Source organism: Canis lupus, unplaced genomic scaffold, assembly GCF_011100685.1.
Source record: "Canis lupus familiaris isolate Mischka breed German Shepherd unplaced genomic scaffold, alternate assembly UU_Cfam_GSD_1.0 chrUn_S1038H1207, whole genome shotgun sequence".
In the NCBI taxonomy this organism is placed as follows: Eukaryota; Metazoa; Chordata; class Mammalia; order Carnivora; family Canidae; genus Canis; species Canis lupus.
Window position 1 is genome coordinate 18,150 of NW_023329851.1, and position 11,479 is coordinate 29,628.

Sequence of the window (11,479 nt, forward strand, 5' to 3'; positions counted from 1 at the left end):
GGGGTTCCAAGTTCTGTTGGGCTCTGTGTCACGGGAGTGACCTCACTTCCTGGGACCCCCTCCCTGACCCCCACCTGATCCTGGGGACCCGAGATTGAGTCCCCCCTCAGGCTCCCTGCATGTGTCTCTGCCTCTCTCCCCGTGTGTCTCTCATAAATAAATAAAAATCAGTATACACCACATTTTCTTTATCCATTTACCTTTGATGGACATCTGAGTTGCTCCCAGCCCTTGGCTATGATAAAGAATGCTTCTATGAGGATGGAGGTCTCTTGGCGACCCTGCTTTCAATTCTTTTGACTACACGTACCCCAGAAATAGGATTGCTGGATTATATGGTAGTTGTAGTTTTAATTTTTTTGAGGAACTCTCATACTGTTTACATAGTGCTTGCACCATGCTACATTCCTATCAGCAATGCACAAGTGTCCTGATTTCTCCATATCCTTGCCAACATTTTATTTTTTAACAGTGGTCATCCTAATGGGTGTGAGGTGACCCTCATCGTGGTTGTGATTTGCCTTTTTTGATGGTTAGTGATGTGGAGCATCATTTCATAGGTTCATTGGCCATTTATACATCTTCTTTCAAGGAATGTCTGTACAGGCTCTTCGTCCTTTCTTCCATTGGGCTACTTGTTGCCTTGTGACGAAGTTCGTAGGAGTTTTTTGTATATTAACTTATTGTCAAATACATGGTTTGCACATATTTTTCCCATTCTATTCGTTGTCTCTTCACTCTCTAGATTGTATCCTTTGGTGCATTTGAAGTTTTATAGACCCCATTTGTCTATGTTTACTTGTTTGCTGGTGCTTTGGTATCGTAGTCAGGAAATCACTGCCAGGTCCGTGGATCCTGGGTGGCTCAGTCAGTAAGCATATGACTCAATGTCAGCTCAGGTCTTGATCTCAGGGTTGTGAGTTCAGGCCCCATATTAGGCTCCACCCTGGGTATGGAGCCTGTTTACAAAAAGAAAGAAATCATTGGCAGATCTAATATTGTGAATCTTTTCCTTATGTTTCCTTTCAAGCATTTTATCTATAAAATAGATATCTATTTTGGGGTTTTTTTTAAACATTACTCTTACATATGTTTTCTCATTTTCAGTGTATGATTCTTTCACTTCTTTCATTAGTCTTGTTCCTGAATATCTTACCTTTTTCAGTGTTGTGGTAAATGGAGTTGTGTTCTTGAGTTCCACTTCAAATTGTTCATTGTTAACATCTAGAGATGCAACTGCTTCTTGGTGTGTTGGTTTTCATTTCTGCAACCTTGTTGAATTTGTTTACTGCTTCTAATTTTTTTAATCCTTACGATTTCTACGTATAAGATTATGGTATATGCAAATATGATTCTTCTTCTTCCTTTCCAGTTTGGATGCGTTTTGTTTCTTTTACTTGCCTAATTGCTCTGGCTAAGTTTTCTAGTACTATATTTGATGGAAAGGCCAGAGTAAAGAACTTTATTTTGATCCTATTTTTAGAGGAAAAGTTTGAGTCTTTTGCTATTTTGTACATTAGTTGGGATTTTTTTTTTCATATTTGGTTTATGATGTTTAGTTGGTTTACTTTTACTCCTAGTTTAGTAAGAGTTCTTTTCATGAAAGAGTATTAAGTCTCGTGAAGTGAAAAAAATAAACAGCATACAAAGTCAGATGCTTTTACCATCTGAACCACCTAGGTGCCCCCCTTTGCACATTCTTTTTTTGTTTCTTAAATTACACTTAGGAATGAAATCATATGGTATTTGTGTTTCTCTGACTCACTTATTTCACTTAGCATTACTCTTTAGCTCCATGTACGTCATTCCAAATGACGAGATTTCATTCTTTTGTATAACTGAATAATACTCCATCGCATATGTACCACGTCTTCTTTATCCATTCATCTATTCTTTCTAGAGTTCCTTGAGAGATTTATATATTTATATATTTTTTTTTTTCTGTATGTGTTTATAGCATTAAGCTCTCCTAGAAATCTTTTGCTGCAGCCTAAATGTTTTGGTATATTGGGTTTCCTTGTTTCATTTGTTTCAAGATACTATGTATTTATGTAAGAAAGAGAACCCAGGAGTGGGTGGGGGCAGGGGGAAAGGAGAGGGAGAATCTTAAGCAGGCGCCACACTCACTGCAGAACCCAGCACAGGGCTCGATCTCAAGATACTGAGATCATGATCTGAGCCAAATCAGGAGTCGAAGGCTTAACCAACTGAGCCACCCAGATGGCCTCAAGATGCTTTTTAATTTCCCCCTTAAGTTAACCTAGGAAAAAGTTTTTCTTCTTTGACCTGTTGGTTGTTAAGAGAACGTTGTTTCATAATTGGCTCTTTATACATCTGAGACTTCACTAATGTGGTGGTCACTGGCCAGGCACATGTGACAATTTACATTAAAATTAATTAAAATTAATAAAATTTTATATAATTGAGAAAATTCACTTTCTCAATCACACTCGCCATATATATCAGATATGTAATAACCACATACCATATTGGGCAGCACTAGTAGACAGTATTTCCTTTTTACGGTACGATCTATTGGAGTCTTGATATAGATAGAATAATAGTTGTCAACCAGGTGCAATTTTGTCCGCCATGGGACGTATGGCAATATCTGGAAACATGTTTGATTTCACAGGTAGGGGATCCGTGTTTTACTGGCACCTAGTGGGTGGAGTTCCAGAAAGCTGTTAAAATCCCGTAATTCACAGGACAGCCCCCCAACAAAGGCTCATCCGGCCCACATGCCAGTAGTTTTGACGGTGAAAACCTTTGACCTATAATATGCAGCAGGACGTGGAGGGCTCGTTGTTTTTTCCCTCTGATTGGCCAGTTGACTAGACCCCCTCTGCTGTGTGTATTCAATCCATCCTCTGCTTACTGCTAGTGAACTTTAGGCTAAAAATGTGTTTTGGTATTCTTGGTTTTTTTTTTTTTTTTTTTTCACTTAAATGGTGGAGAAGGTCCTATTCCTTGCTAATTAGCATGCAATTTTTTTTAAAGTGAAATTGATAGTTAAGGTCCTTTACAATGAAAGAATACATATTTAATTTTATTTTTTTATTTTTTAAAGATTTTCTTTATTTATTCATGAGAAAGACACAGAGGGAGAGAGCACAGACACAGGCAGAGGGAGAAGCAGGCTCCACGCAGAAGCCTGACGTGGGACTCGATCCTGGGTCTCCAGGATCACACCCTGGGCCGAAGGCAGTCACCAAACCACTGAGCCACCCGGGCGGCCCAGCATACAATTTTAAAAAATCGACTTTTGCTGTCTTACAGGTTCTTTGACTCTGCACATATAGACAAATCTCTGTTTCTGGCTCATCATGGCTTCCACTTCAAGGTAAGTGCCTTTGATGAAAGCCTTTATGAAGGGCCACACCCAGGACATTTTTAGCTCTTGGTCCTGCTGGCCTCACTAAGCATATGGTGTCTAGGAAAGAAAAAAAGGAGGAAGAGAGAGCACAAAAGGGAGATTGAGGAAAGATGAGGCAAGCAGGGTAGTGCATGTGGTATAGGTGAGGCTTTGTAGCTCCAGGGTCTGCACTGTGTCTGAAAATGTGATTTATTTCTCTCATCTTATTTTTTTTTAAGATTTATATTATATATAAATCAGAGAGAGGGAGAGAGAGCACACGTGGGAGTTAGAGAGAGAGGGAGAAACACGCTCCAGATGAGCACAGAGCCCGATGTGGGATCGACCTCATGACCCCGAGATCAGGATCCAAGCTGAAACCAACAGTTGCGTCACATAACTGACTGTGCCATCCAGGCGCCCCCTCCTCATCTTTAATGCACAGGTGCTTGTACTGGACTACCATGGTCCTGCAAGCTTTACCATTCTATGAGTCTTCTTTTCCTTATTTTTTTCAAGTTTTTTACTTAACTTCTAGTTAGTAACATATACTGTAATATTGGTTCAAGACTAGTGTTTAGTGATCATCACTTACCTATAAACACCCAGTGCCTCATCACAAGTGCCCTCCTCACTGCCAATCACCACGCCAATCCAATGCCCTCTTCCCTCCAGCAAGCCTGTTGTTCTCCTGTACTAAAGAATCTCTTATAGTATACCTCCCACTCTTTCCTTCCTTCCCCATATTCGTTTTGTTTTGTTGTTGTTGTTGTTTTCTTGTTGTTGTTGTTTTAATTCCACAGTATGAGTGAAATCATCTGGTATTTTTCTCTGAATGACTGACTTGCTTAACATATAGCATACACTCTAGGTCCTTTCTTTGGTGTTAGTAGTGATCTCTCCTTTCTCATCATGATTTTATTAGTTTGAGTGTTTTCTGTCTTCTTTTAAATAAGGCTGGCTAATGGTTTATCTACCTTCTTAATTGTTTCAAAGAACCAACTCCTGGTTTTGTTGATCTTTTCCACAGTTCTTCTGGTCTCTATTTCATTGAGTTCTGCTCGAGTCTTTTTTAACCCTCTTCTTCTGCTGGGTGTTGGATCTATTTGCTGTCTTTACCAGCTCCCTTAGGTGGAAGGTTAGCTTTTCTATTTGAGTTTTTTCCAGTTTTTGGATGGATGCTTGTATTGCGATGGTATTTCCCCCCTCAGGACTGCTTTTGCTGTATCCCAAAGATTTTGAATGGTGGTGTCTTCATTCTCATTAGTTTCCATGAATCTTTTTAATTCTTCTCTAATTTCGTGGTTGACCCTTTCACCTTGTAGCAGGATGGTCCTTAACCTCCACGTATTTGAAATCCTTCCAAACTTCTTCTTGTGATTTAGTTCTAGTTTCAAAGCATTATGGTCTGAAAATACACAGGGTCGATCCCAATCTTTTGGTATCAATTAAGACCTGATGTGTGACCCAGTTTGTGGTCTCTTCTGGAGAAAGCCCCACGTGCACTTGAGAAGAATGTGTATTCAGTTGCGTTTGCATGTAAAGTTCTATAAATATCTGTGAAATCCATCTGGTCCAGTGTATCATTTAAAGCTCCTGTTTCTTTGGAGATGTTGTGCTTAAAAGACCTGTGGATTGCAGAAAGCGCTCCATTGAAGTCACCAAGTATAAGTGTATTATTATCTAAGTATGTCTTAACTTTGGTTATTAATCGATTGATATACTTGGCGGCTCACGCATCCGGGCCATAAATATTCGTGATTGTTAGGTCCTCTGTTGGATAGATCCTTTAAGTATGATATAGTGTCCCTCTTCACCTCTCACTACAGTCTTTGGGACCAAACTTTAATTTATCTGATATAAGGATGGTACCCCTGCATTTATTGAGGACTATTTGAATGGTACACAGTTCTCCCAACCTTTTATTTTCAGGCTGTAGGTGTCCTGATGTCTAAAATGAGTCTCTGGAGACAGCAAATGGATGGGTCTTGCCTTTTTTTATCCAGTCTGAAACCCTGCGTCCTTTTGATGGGGTCATTAAGCCCCATTCACGTTCAGAGTTACTATTGACAGATATGGATTTAGTGTCATCATGATACCTATTCAGTCCCTGTTTTTTGTGGATTGTTTCCTTGGACTTCCCCTTTCTTTTACAGGGTCCCCCCTTAATATTTCTGGCAGAGCCGGCTTGGTGGTCACATATCCTGTCAGTTTCTGCCTCTCTTGGAAGCTCTTTATCTCTCTCTATTTCTGAAGAGAGCCTTGCTGGATAAAGTATTCTTGGCTGCAGGTCCTCTCATTTAGGACCCTGACTGTATCCTGCCGGCCCTTTCTCACCTCCCCAGGTCTCTGTGGAGAGGTCTGCTGTGGTCCTAAAGCTTCTCCCCATAAAAGTTAGTGATTTTCTTGTCTCTTGCTGCCATTAAGGATCTTCCTCTTTATCTTTGGAATTTGCAAGTTCCAGTATTATTAAATGTTAAATGTTGCGCGGTTTTTTATGGATTTAAGGGGGGGTGGGGGTGATCTCCTCGAGCTCCTGGATCTAAATGCCTGTTTCCCTTCCCAAGTTAGGAAAGTTTTCAGCTATGATTTGTTCTCAAATACATAATCTGGACCTCTGTCCCTTTTGGCGCCCTCGGGAACCCCAATTAAATTAGATTTTTCCTTCTGAGGCTGTCATTTATTTCCTTAACCCTATCCTCATGGTCTCTTAATGTCTTTCTTTTCTTCCCTCAGTTTCCGCCCTTGCCATCAAACTTGTCTTCTGTGTCACTCACTCTTTCTTCTCCCTCGTAACCCTGGTCGTTAGGACCTTCCAGTTGGATTGCATCTCATTTAACTGATTTTAATTTCGGCCCTGATTTAGATCTAAATCCTACAGTCATGAAGTCTCTTGAGTCCTTTAATGCTTTTTTCTAGAGCCACCAGTAGCTTTATAACTGTGCTTCTGAATTGGCTTTCTGACATTGAATTGTAATCCAAATGTTGTAACTCTGTGGGAGAGAGGACTGTTTCTGATTTCTTTTTGGAGGTGAGTTTTTCCTTCTAGCCATTTTTACTCAGTGTGGAGGGCCAAAAACAATGTTGTTACTGGAATAACGAGAAAGAGAGAGAGAGAGAAAAAAAAGAAAGAAGAATTAAAAAGAATTAAAAAGGGGGGGGTGGGGAAACAACAGAAACAAACAGAAAAGAAAAAAACAAGGGGGAGTATCCTCTGATTCTATATACTGTAAATCCCTCGGCTTCCCCTGGAACTTTCCAGTGCTGCTTGGTCAATACCTTGCTTTTCCCCTGACCTTCTAGCTGGTCTTCTGAGGGAGGGGCCTGCTGTGCTGATTCTCGGGTGTGTGCACCTGGGGAGCTGCCCAGGCCCCTGCCAGGTGTATGGCTCAGTGGGAGTTGTTTATCTGTGAGGCCCCTGCTCAGTCCCAGGTACAGGGTGACACCAGGAGGGACAACAACAGTGGGGGCGGCCAGCTGTGCAGCTCTGGAGTCAGCTCCCGCAGTGACTACTGCAGCTCCCAGTGTGCAGGGGCCTGGATGCTCCAGGGGCGGGCCCGCCGATCTGTACAGCTCGGGCCGCCCGGGGGCAGGAGCCACCTGGCTGTCCTGTGTCCTCCCGGCCTCTGCCTGACCTGGGGGAGCACCCGATCCTGGGCTGTGTCCCCCGGCGCCCTGGGCTCTGGGACCTGTGACACTGTGAATGGACCTAAAGTGTAGGTCCACGATGTATAATTTAAAAGCATCAGAGTGAATTTTGTTTGAAGTTAACTTATACTTTATTACAATAAAACTCATAAGCCATTTTACAGGTTAAAGAAAAACTCAAAATATAGAAACAGTGAAATGACACGGGAAGGGCAAGCCTCCGTTGGGCTGCAGGCATGACGAGCCCTGCGGTGGGAGCTGGGGCGGGCTCCCGAGGTGGTCAGGGGGCTGCGCAGAGGTTGAAGCCAGTTGTCCCAGAGGCAATTGGCGGCTCTGGCACTCTGGGGACCCCGATTGCAGGTGCCAGGGCCTGCTCCTCCTCCGGGGTGGCCGCAGGTGCACGTGGCTCGTCCAGGGCGCAGCCGTGATCTAGAGCAGTGACCACTATCTGCAGGGGCTTCGCCTCCCCAGCTGGCACCTCAGCTGGGGCCAAGCCCTCAGCCCCAGCAGCCAGGGCGGCCTCGAGCACTTCAGGCCCATCCGAGGCAGCAGGCCCCACAGTTGGGGCTGGGGCGGGCTCCGGAAGTGCTTCAGGGTCTTTTGCTCGGGCCGAAGCTGTAGCTCCAAGAAGACAAGGTATCACCACCAGGACGGACTTTCCACGTCCCTCCCAAATCAAGGACACTCTTCCAACCGCTCAAAGAGCCCTGGGAGGTGTCCACAGCCTGCAGCTCGTGGGGATGGGGTGTGAGCCGAACCCCTGCTCCCGGCCCAGCTGCACGGACGCTGGATCCGTGGGGCCCACCCTGTCCCCAGCTCGGCCACCCCCAGGCCTCCTCACCCCCAGCCTCTGGCTCCGCTGCATGGAGGCGTCTGAGTTGTTGCAGGTAACGCCGGGCACGGAGCTCCACGTCTGTGCCTGGCATGCGCTGCCTTATGAATTCCAGAATCTTCTTCAGGGAGGCAGATTGGGGGAGCCGACAAAAGTCCTCCTGATAATAGTCCATCCATATCTCCAGGATGCAGCAGATGGCCCTGGGGAGGGACAGGTGGGCACAGGGGTCAGAAGACAGGGCTCCCTCACACCGAGGTGTCCCGGGGAAGCCCTGCAGGACCCGGGGCCTCGGCCTCCCGTGCGGGGCTGTCAGAGGCCAGTCCTGCTCCTCGTCCACCTGCCACCTGGCGGTCCTGCCTGCCACAGGCCTGCTCCCCGAGGAGGGGCTGGCACGAAGCCTCTGTGCGGGGGAGCCCACGCCCAGCGGTGTGACCATCACGGTCTTTGCTGGGAAGCGGGGCTCCCTCCTCAGCCTGGCTCCCTGCCCACTTGCCCCTTGAATCCACCGGCAGGCGTCCGGGGACGGGGGGCGTCTGGCCTGTCATTGCCCTCACTGCACACACTGTCGCTCTGGGAAGGTCCAAGCCAGGAGGGCTCGGGCTCTGTGTCCTGCCAGGCCTTGCCAGGAGCCACCCGGGACCTCCACTTTCCCTCCCTGTGGCTCTGCGCTGCCTCCCTCATGAGGGGCCCCGGGGGTGTCCTTCCACTGACTCTAATCTGCCGTCTCCCACGGGGCCAGGGCCACCGGGTCTGTGAGCCCTCAATGGCCCTCGTGGCAACCTGCTGTGCACTGGGTCCAGGTGCCACCAGATTGGGGAGTGCGATGCTCCCCACCCCCTCTGCTCTGGGTCCCAGGTGTGGGGCAGACAGAGGGCTGGGAGGGGCGGGCATGGAGAAAGTCTCCCTTAGGGGTCCCAGTGCTCTCCCACCAAGCCCACACCCTATTCACGGCTCTCCTTTCCTCCTTTCCTGAAGGGCCCTTAGACCTTTACCCCGTCACGGGAATTGCAGATGTGTGGGGTGAGGGTCCAGCACCCCCGGCCCACAGCCCCCTCGCTGCCCTCCTGGAGAGGGAAGGCCCTCGGGCAGGGGCCGGAGTCACTCACAGTTTCCAGCGCTGCAGGACCGCGTCGTCGCCACCACACGCAGCTGCGATGCACCCATATCTAGGGGAGGGCGGGGGCATCCCACGAATCATCCTGTGGCCGCGACCTCTCACCGTGGGGGCTGTCACCTCTGACCCCCGACTAGGCCGGAGCCCCGGGGGCCGTCAGCTCTGTGCGGGGGGCCACGGGCAGCCCCCGGAGAAGCGCCCGCACCTGCCGGGGCCTCCTGAATGCTTGAGCATGAAAGGCTCCGGCCAGGCCCACGGCCGATATCTGAGTGGGCCTGGGCGCCCGGGGTCCCCCTGTGTGGTTGCCCCAGGACACAGCCCCCCGGTGACGGTGGGGAGGAGGCACAGGCCCCGTCACGGGGGAGGAGGACGGCTGCGGAGCACAGGCACAGCCCCTCTGGCCGACCCGCCACAGGCCAGGCCCCGGGGCTGCCCTCCGGGACCCCACTGTGCCCTGGGTGACTCTGCTCCAGGCGGGGGAGCGGCCCGAGGCCGGGCAGCTCAGAACCATTCCCAGCCTCCCCACCAGCAGGTGGCCCACCCCTGGGCTGCGGAGGCGCAGGTGCTCACTTCGTAAACAGCAGATCCAGCACCTCGTCGGTGGTGGCAAATCCATGACAGTTGTCTAAAAAGATGAAAACGGAGATGACATCCCTGCGCAGCAAGGCGGGCAGCAGTTGTTGGAATTCCTGCTCCAGCAGCTCCGTCCGGCTGGGCTTCGTCGGGCAGATGGGAGGCGCCTTCCCGGCCGAGGCCCTTGCACCCTGAGTTGGGACAGAGGGGACGTGCATGGAGCCGCCGGGAGGCCTGGGGTGGGAGCGCAGCCCGCAGCCCGAGCTCTCGGGGGCCGTGGGGGGCAGGAGTGCCCACGGCAGGAACCCGGGCCTTGATGCCTGTGGCTCAGTCACTTAGCCTCTGACTCTGGGCTGTGGCTCGGGTCGTGGCCTCAGCACCCTGGGATCCCGCCCTGGCAGGCCCTGCGCTTGGGGCCCAGTCTGCTTCAGGAGCCTGGGTCTCCCTCTCCCCTCCCTGCTCTCTGCCTGTCTCTTACACAAACAAGACAAACTATCCGATAAAGAAACAATCTTAGAGGATAAATGTTCAAAAAAGTTTGGATCAGTACAAGGACCTCAAGAGACACAGAGAGACAGAGACCGAGAGAGACAGACACACAGACAGGGAGAGAAGCAGCCCTGGTGCAGAGAGCCCGAGGCGGGACTCGATCCCGGGCCTGCGGGGTCAGGGCCTGGGCGGAAGGCAGGCGCTAAACCCCTGGGCGACCAGGCCGCCCCTGAAGGCTCTGCTCTGGTATTCCTACACCTCTGTGCACAGGGACTCTGCATCTGGCCCAGGCAGGGGCAGGGCCCTGGGGCAAGTGTGGGGAGCAGGGGAATGCAGACTCATGTGGGAGCAGGAGTGTAGGGGGGAGCCCAGGGGAGTAGCAGGCTGGCTTCTGGGACCCGGGGCCCTTCGTGCCGCATCGGGGACCCGGGTGTCGGGGGTGCCCCGGCCCCTGCACTCATTTGAGCCCGCGCTGGCCTCTGTTAGCTGCGCAGGGCACTTCCCAGTTCCTCGAGGCGGTGGGGCAGAGCACCCCTTCCTCCCGCTCGCGCCCCCTGTCCCGGGTGGAGCTCTGTGGAGACAGTGCCCGGCAGCCAGGCAGGAGGCCTCAGCGCCCGGTCCGGCCGCCTCGGCTGGGCCGCACCCCCAGCGGCCCCCATCCAGACACAGCACAGCGCAGGCGGCACCCCCCTCCCCCAAGGAGAGCAAAGGGATCGGCTGCAGGGCCTCGGGGGGACTCTTACTCGGCGGGTAAGAGGACCTCAGGAGCCCTGTTTGCACCCTGCCCACCTTGACCTCAGGGTGACCCTGAAGGGATCACCGGGGAACCTGCCGCCCTGCAATGTCCCCCAGCCTGGATGCACCTGCCCACACATCCCTGTTTCCCGGAAGCTGAAGAGGAGGGGATGGGGCCACCCAGGATGGCTGGCACAGGGGGCCTGGCCTGGCCTGCTCTGGCTTACCTGACGGCGCCTCCTGATAAACGCCCTGAGGCGTTGGTTTTTATGCTGGAGCCAAAGCCTACAGCATTGGAACAAGCGGCACCCCTGGGGTTCCTGGGAGCCAGAGCCCCCAGAGGTGGGCCGGCAGCAGGAGAACATCTTCCAGGAGCGGATGTCTCCAGCCAAGTGAGCCTGAGGTGGGGCTGCACTAGATGCGGTTGCCTGGTCACGGGGGTTCCAAGTTCTGTTGGGCTCTGTGTCACGGGAGTGACCTCACTTCCTGGGACCCCCTCCCTGACCCACTCCTGGAGGAAGCTGCAGGGGCGGCGCTCGGGGCTGCCGACGGCTCCCCCGTCCCTGCAGGCGATGGCCTGTGCACACAGTGACACACCCGCACCCCTGTCCACAGGCCCCGGGAAGGACTGTGTGCAGCCAGGGCCCCAGCCTGGACACACGCCTGCGTTCAGACACAACTTTCCATTCTTCCCCGGTTTTGACCCCAGAGAAGCCGTTGTGCCCGTCGG

At 50.9% G+C, this 11,479-nt stretch overlaps 1 protein-coding gene across 2 annotated transcripts; it reads right to left on the minus strand.

The window, feature by feature from the left end:
* Positions 1 to 7,110: 7,110 nt before the first annotated feature.
* On the minus strand, positions 7,111 to 11,190 carry LOC119878159 (ral guanine nucleotide dissociation stimulator-like). 2 transcript variants are annotated; one of them, XM_038588877.1, is made up of 5 exons: positions 10,977 to 11,190; positions 9,523 to 9,716; positions 8,945 to 9,004; positions 7,845 to 8,038; positions 7,111 to 7,624 (listed from the first exon to the last, which is right to left on the minus strand). In XM_038588877.1, the coding sequence occupies exons 1-5, from the start codon at positions 11,112 to 11,114 to the stop codon at positions 7,284 to 7,286; spliced, it is 927 nt and encodes a 308-aa protein (XP_038444805.1). In that variant the 5' UTR covers positions 11,115 to 11,190; the 3' UTR covers positions 7,111 to 7,283. The 2 variants fall into 2 exon arrangements, with proteins under 2 accessions (XP_038444805.1, XP_038444806.1); XM_038588878.1 differs by having other exon boundaries at positions 7,111 to 7,618; positions 10,977 to 11,189.
* Positions 11,191 to 11,479: the final 289 nt, after the last annotated feature.

Coding starts and splice junctions, on each gene's coding strand:
- LOC119878159 (XM_038588877.1), bottom strand. CDS start 11,114: ATGTTCTCCTGCTGCCGGCCCACCTCTGGGGGCTCTGGCTCCCAGGAA. Junction 9,005..9,522: donor CTGGATCTGCTGTTTACGAA/GTGAGCACCTGC, acceptor GCCCTCCCCTAG/ATATGGGTGCATCGCAGCTG. Junction 8,039..8,944: donor GTCCTGCAGCGCTGGAAACT/GTGAGTGACTCC, acceptor GTCCCTCCCCAG/GGCCATCTGCTGCATCCTGG.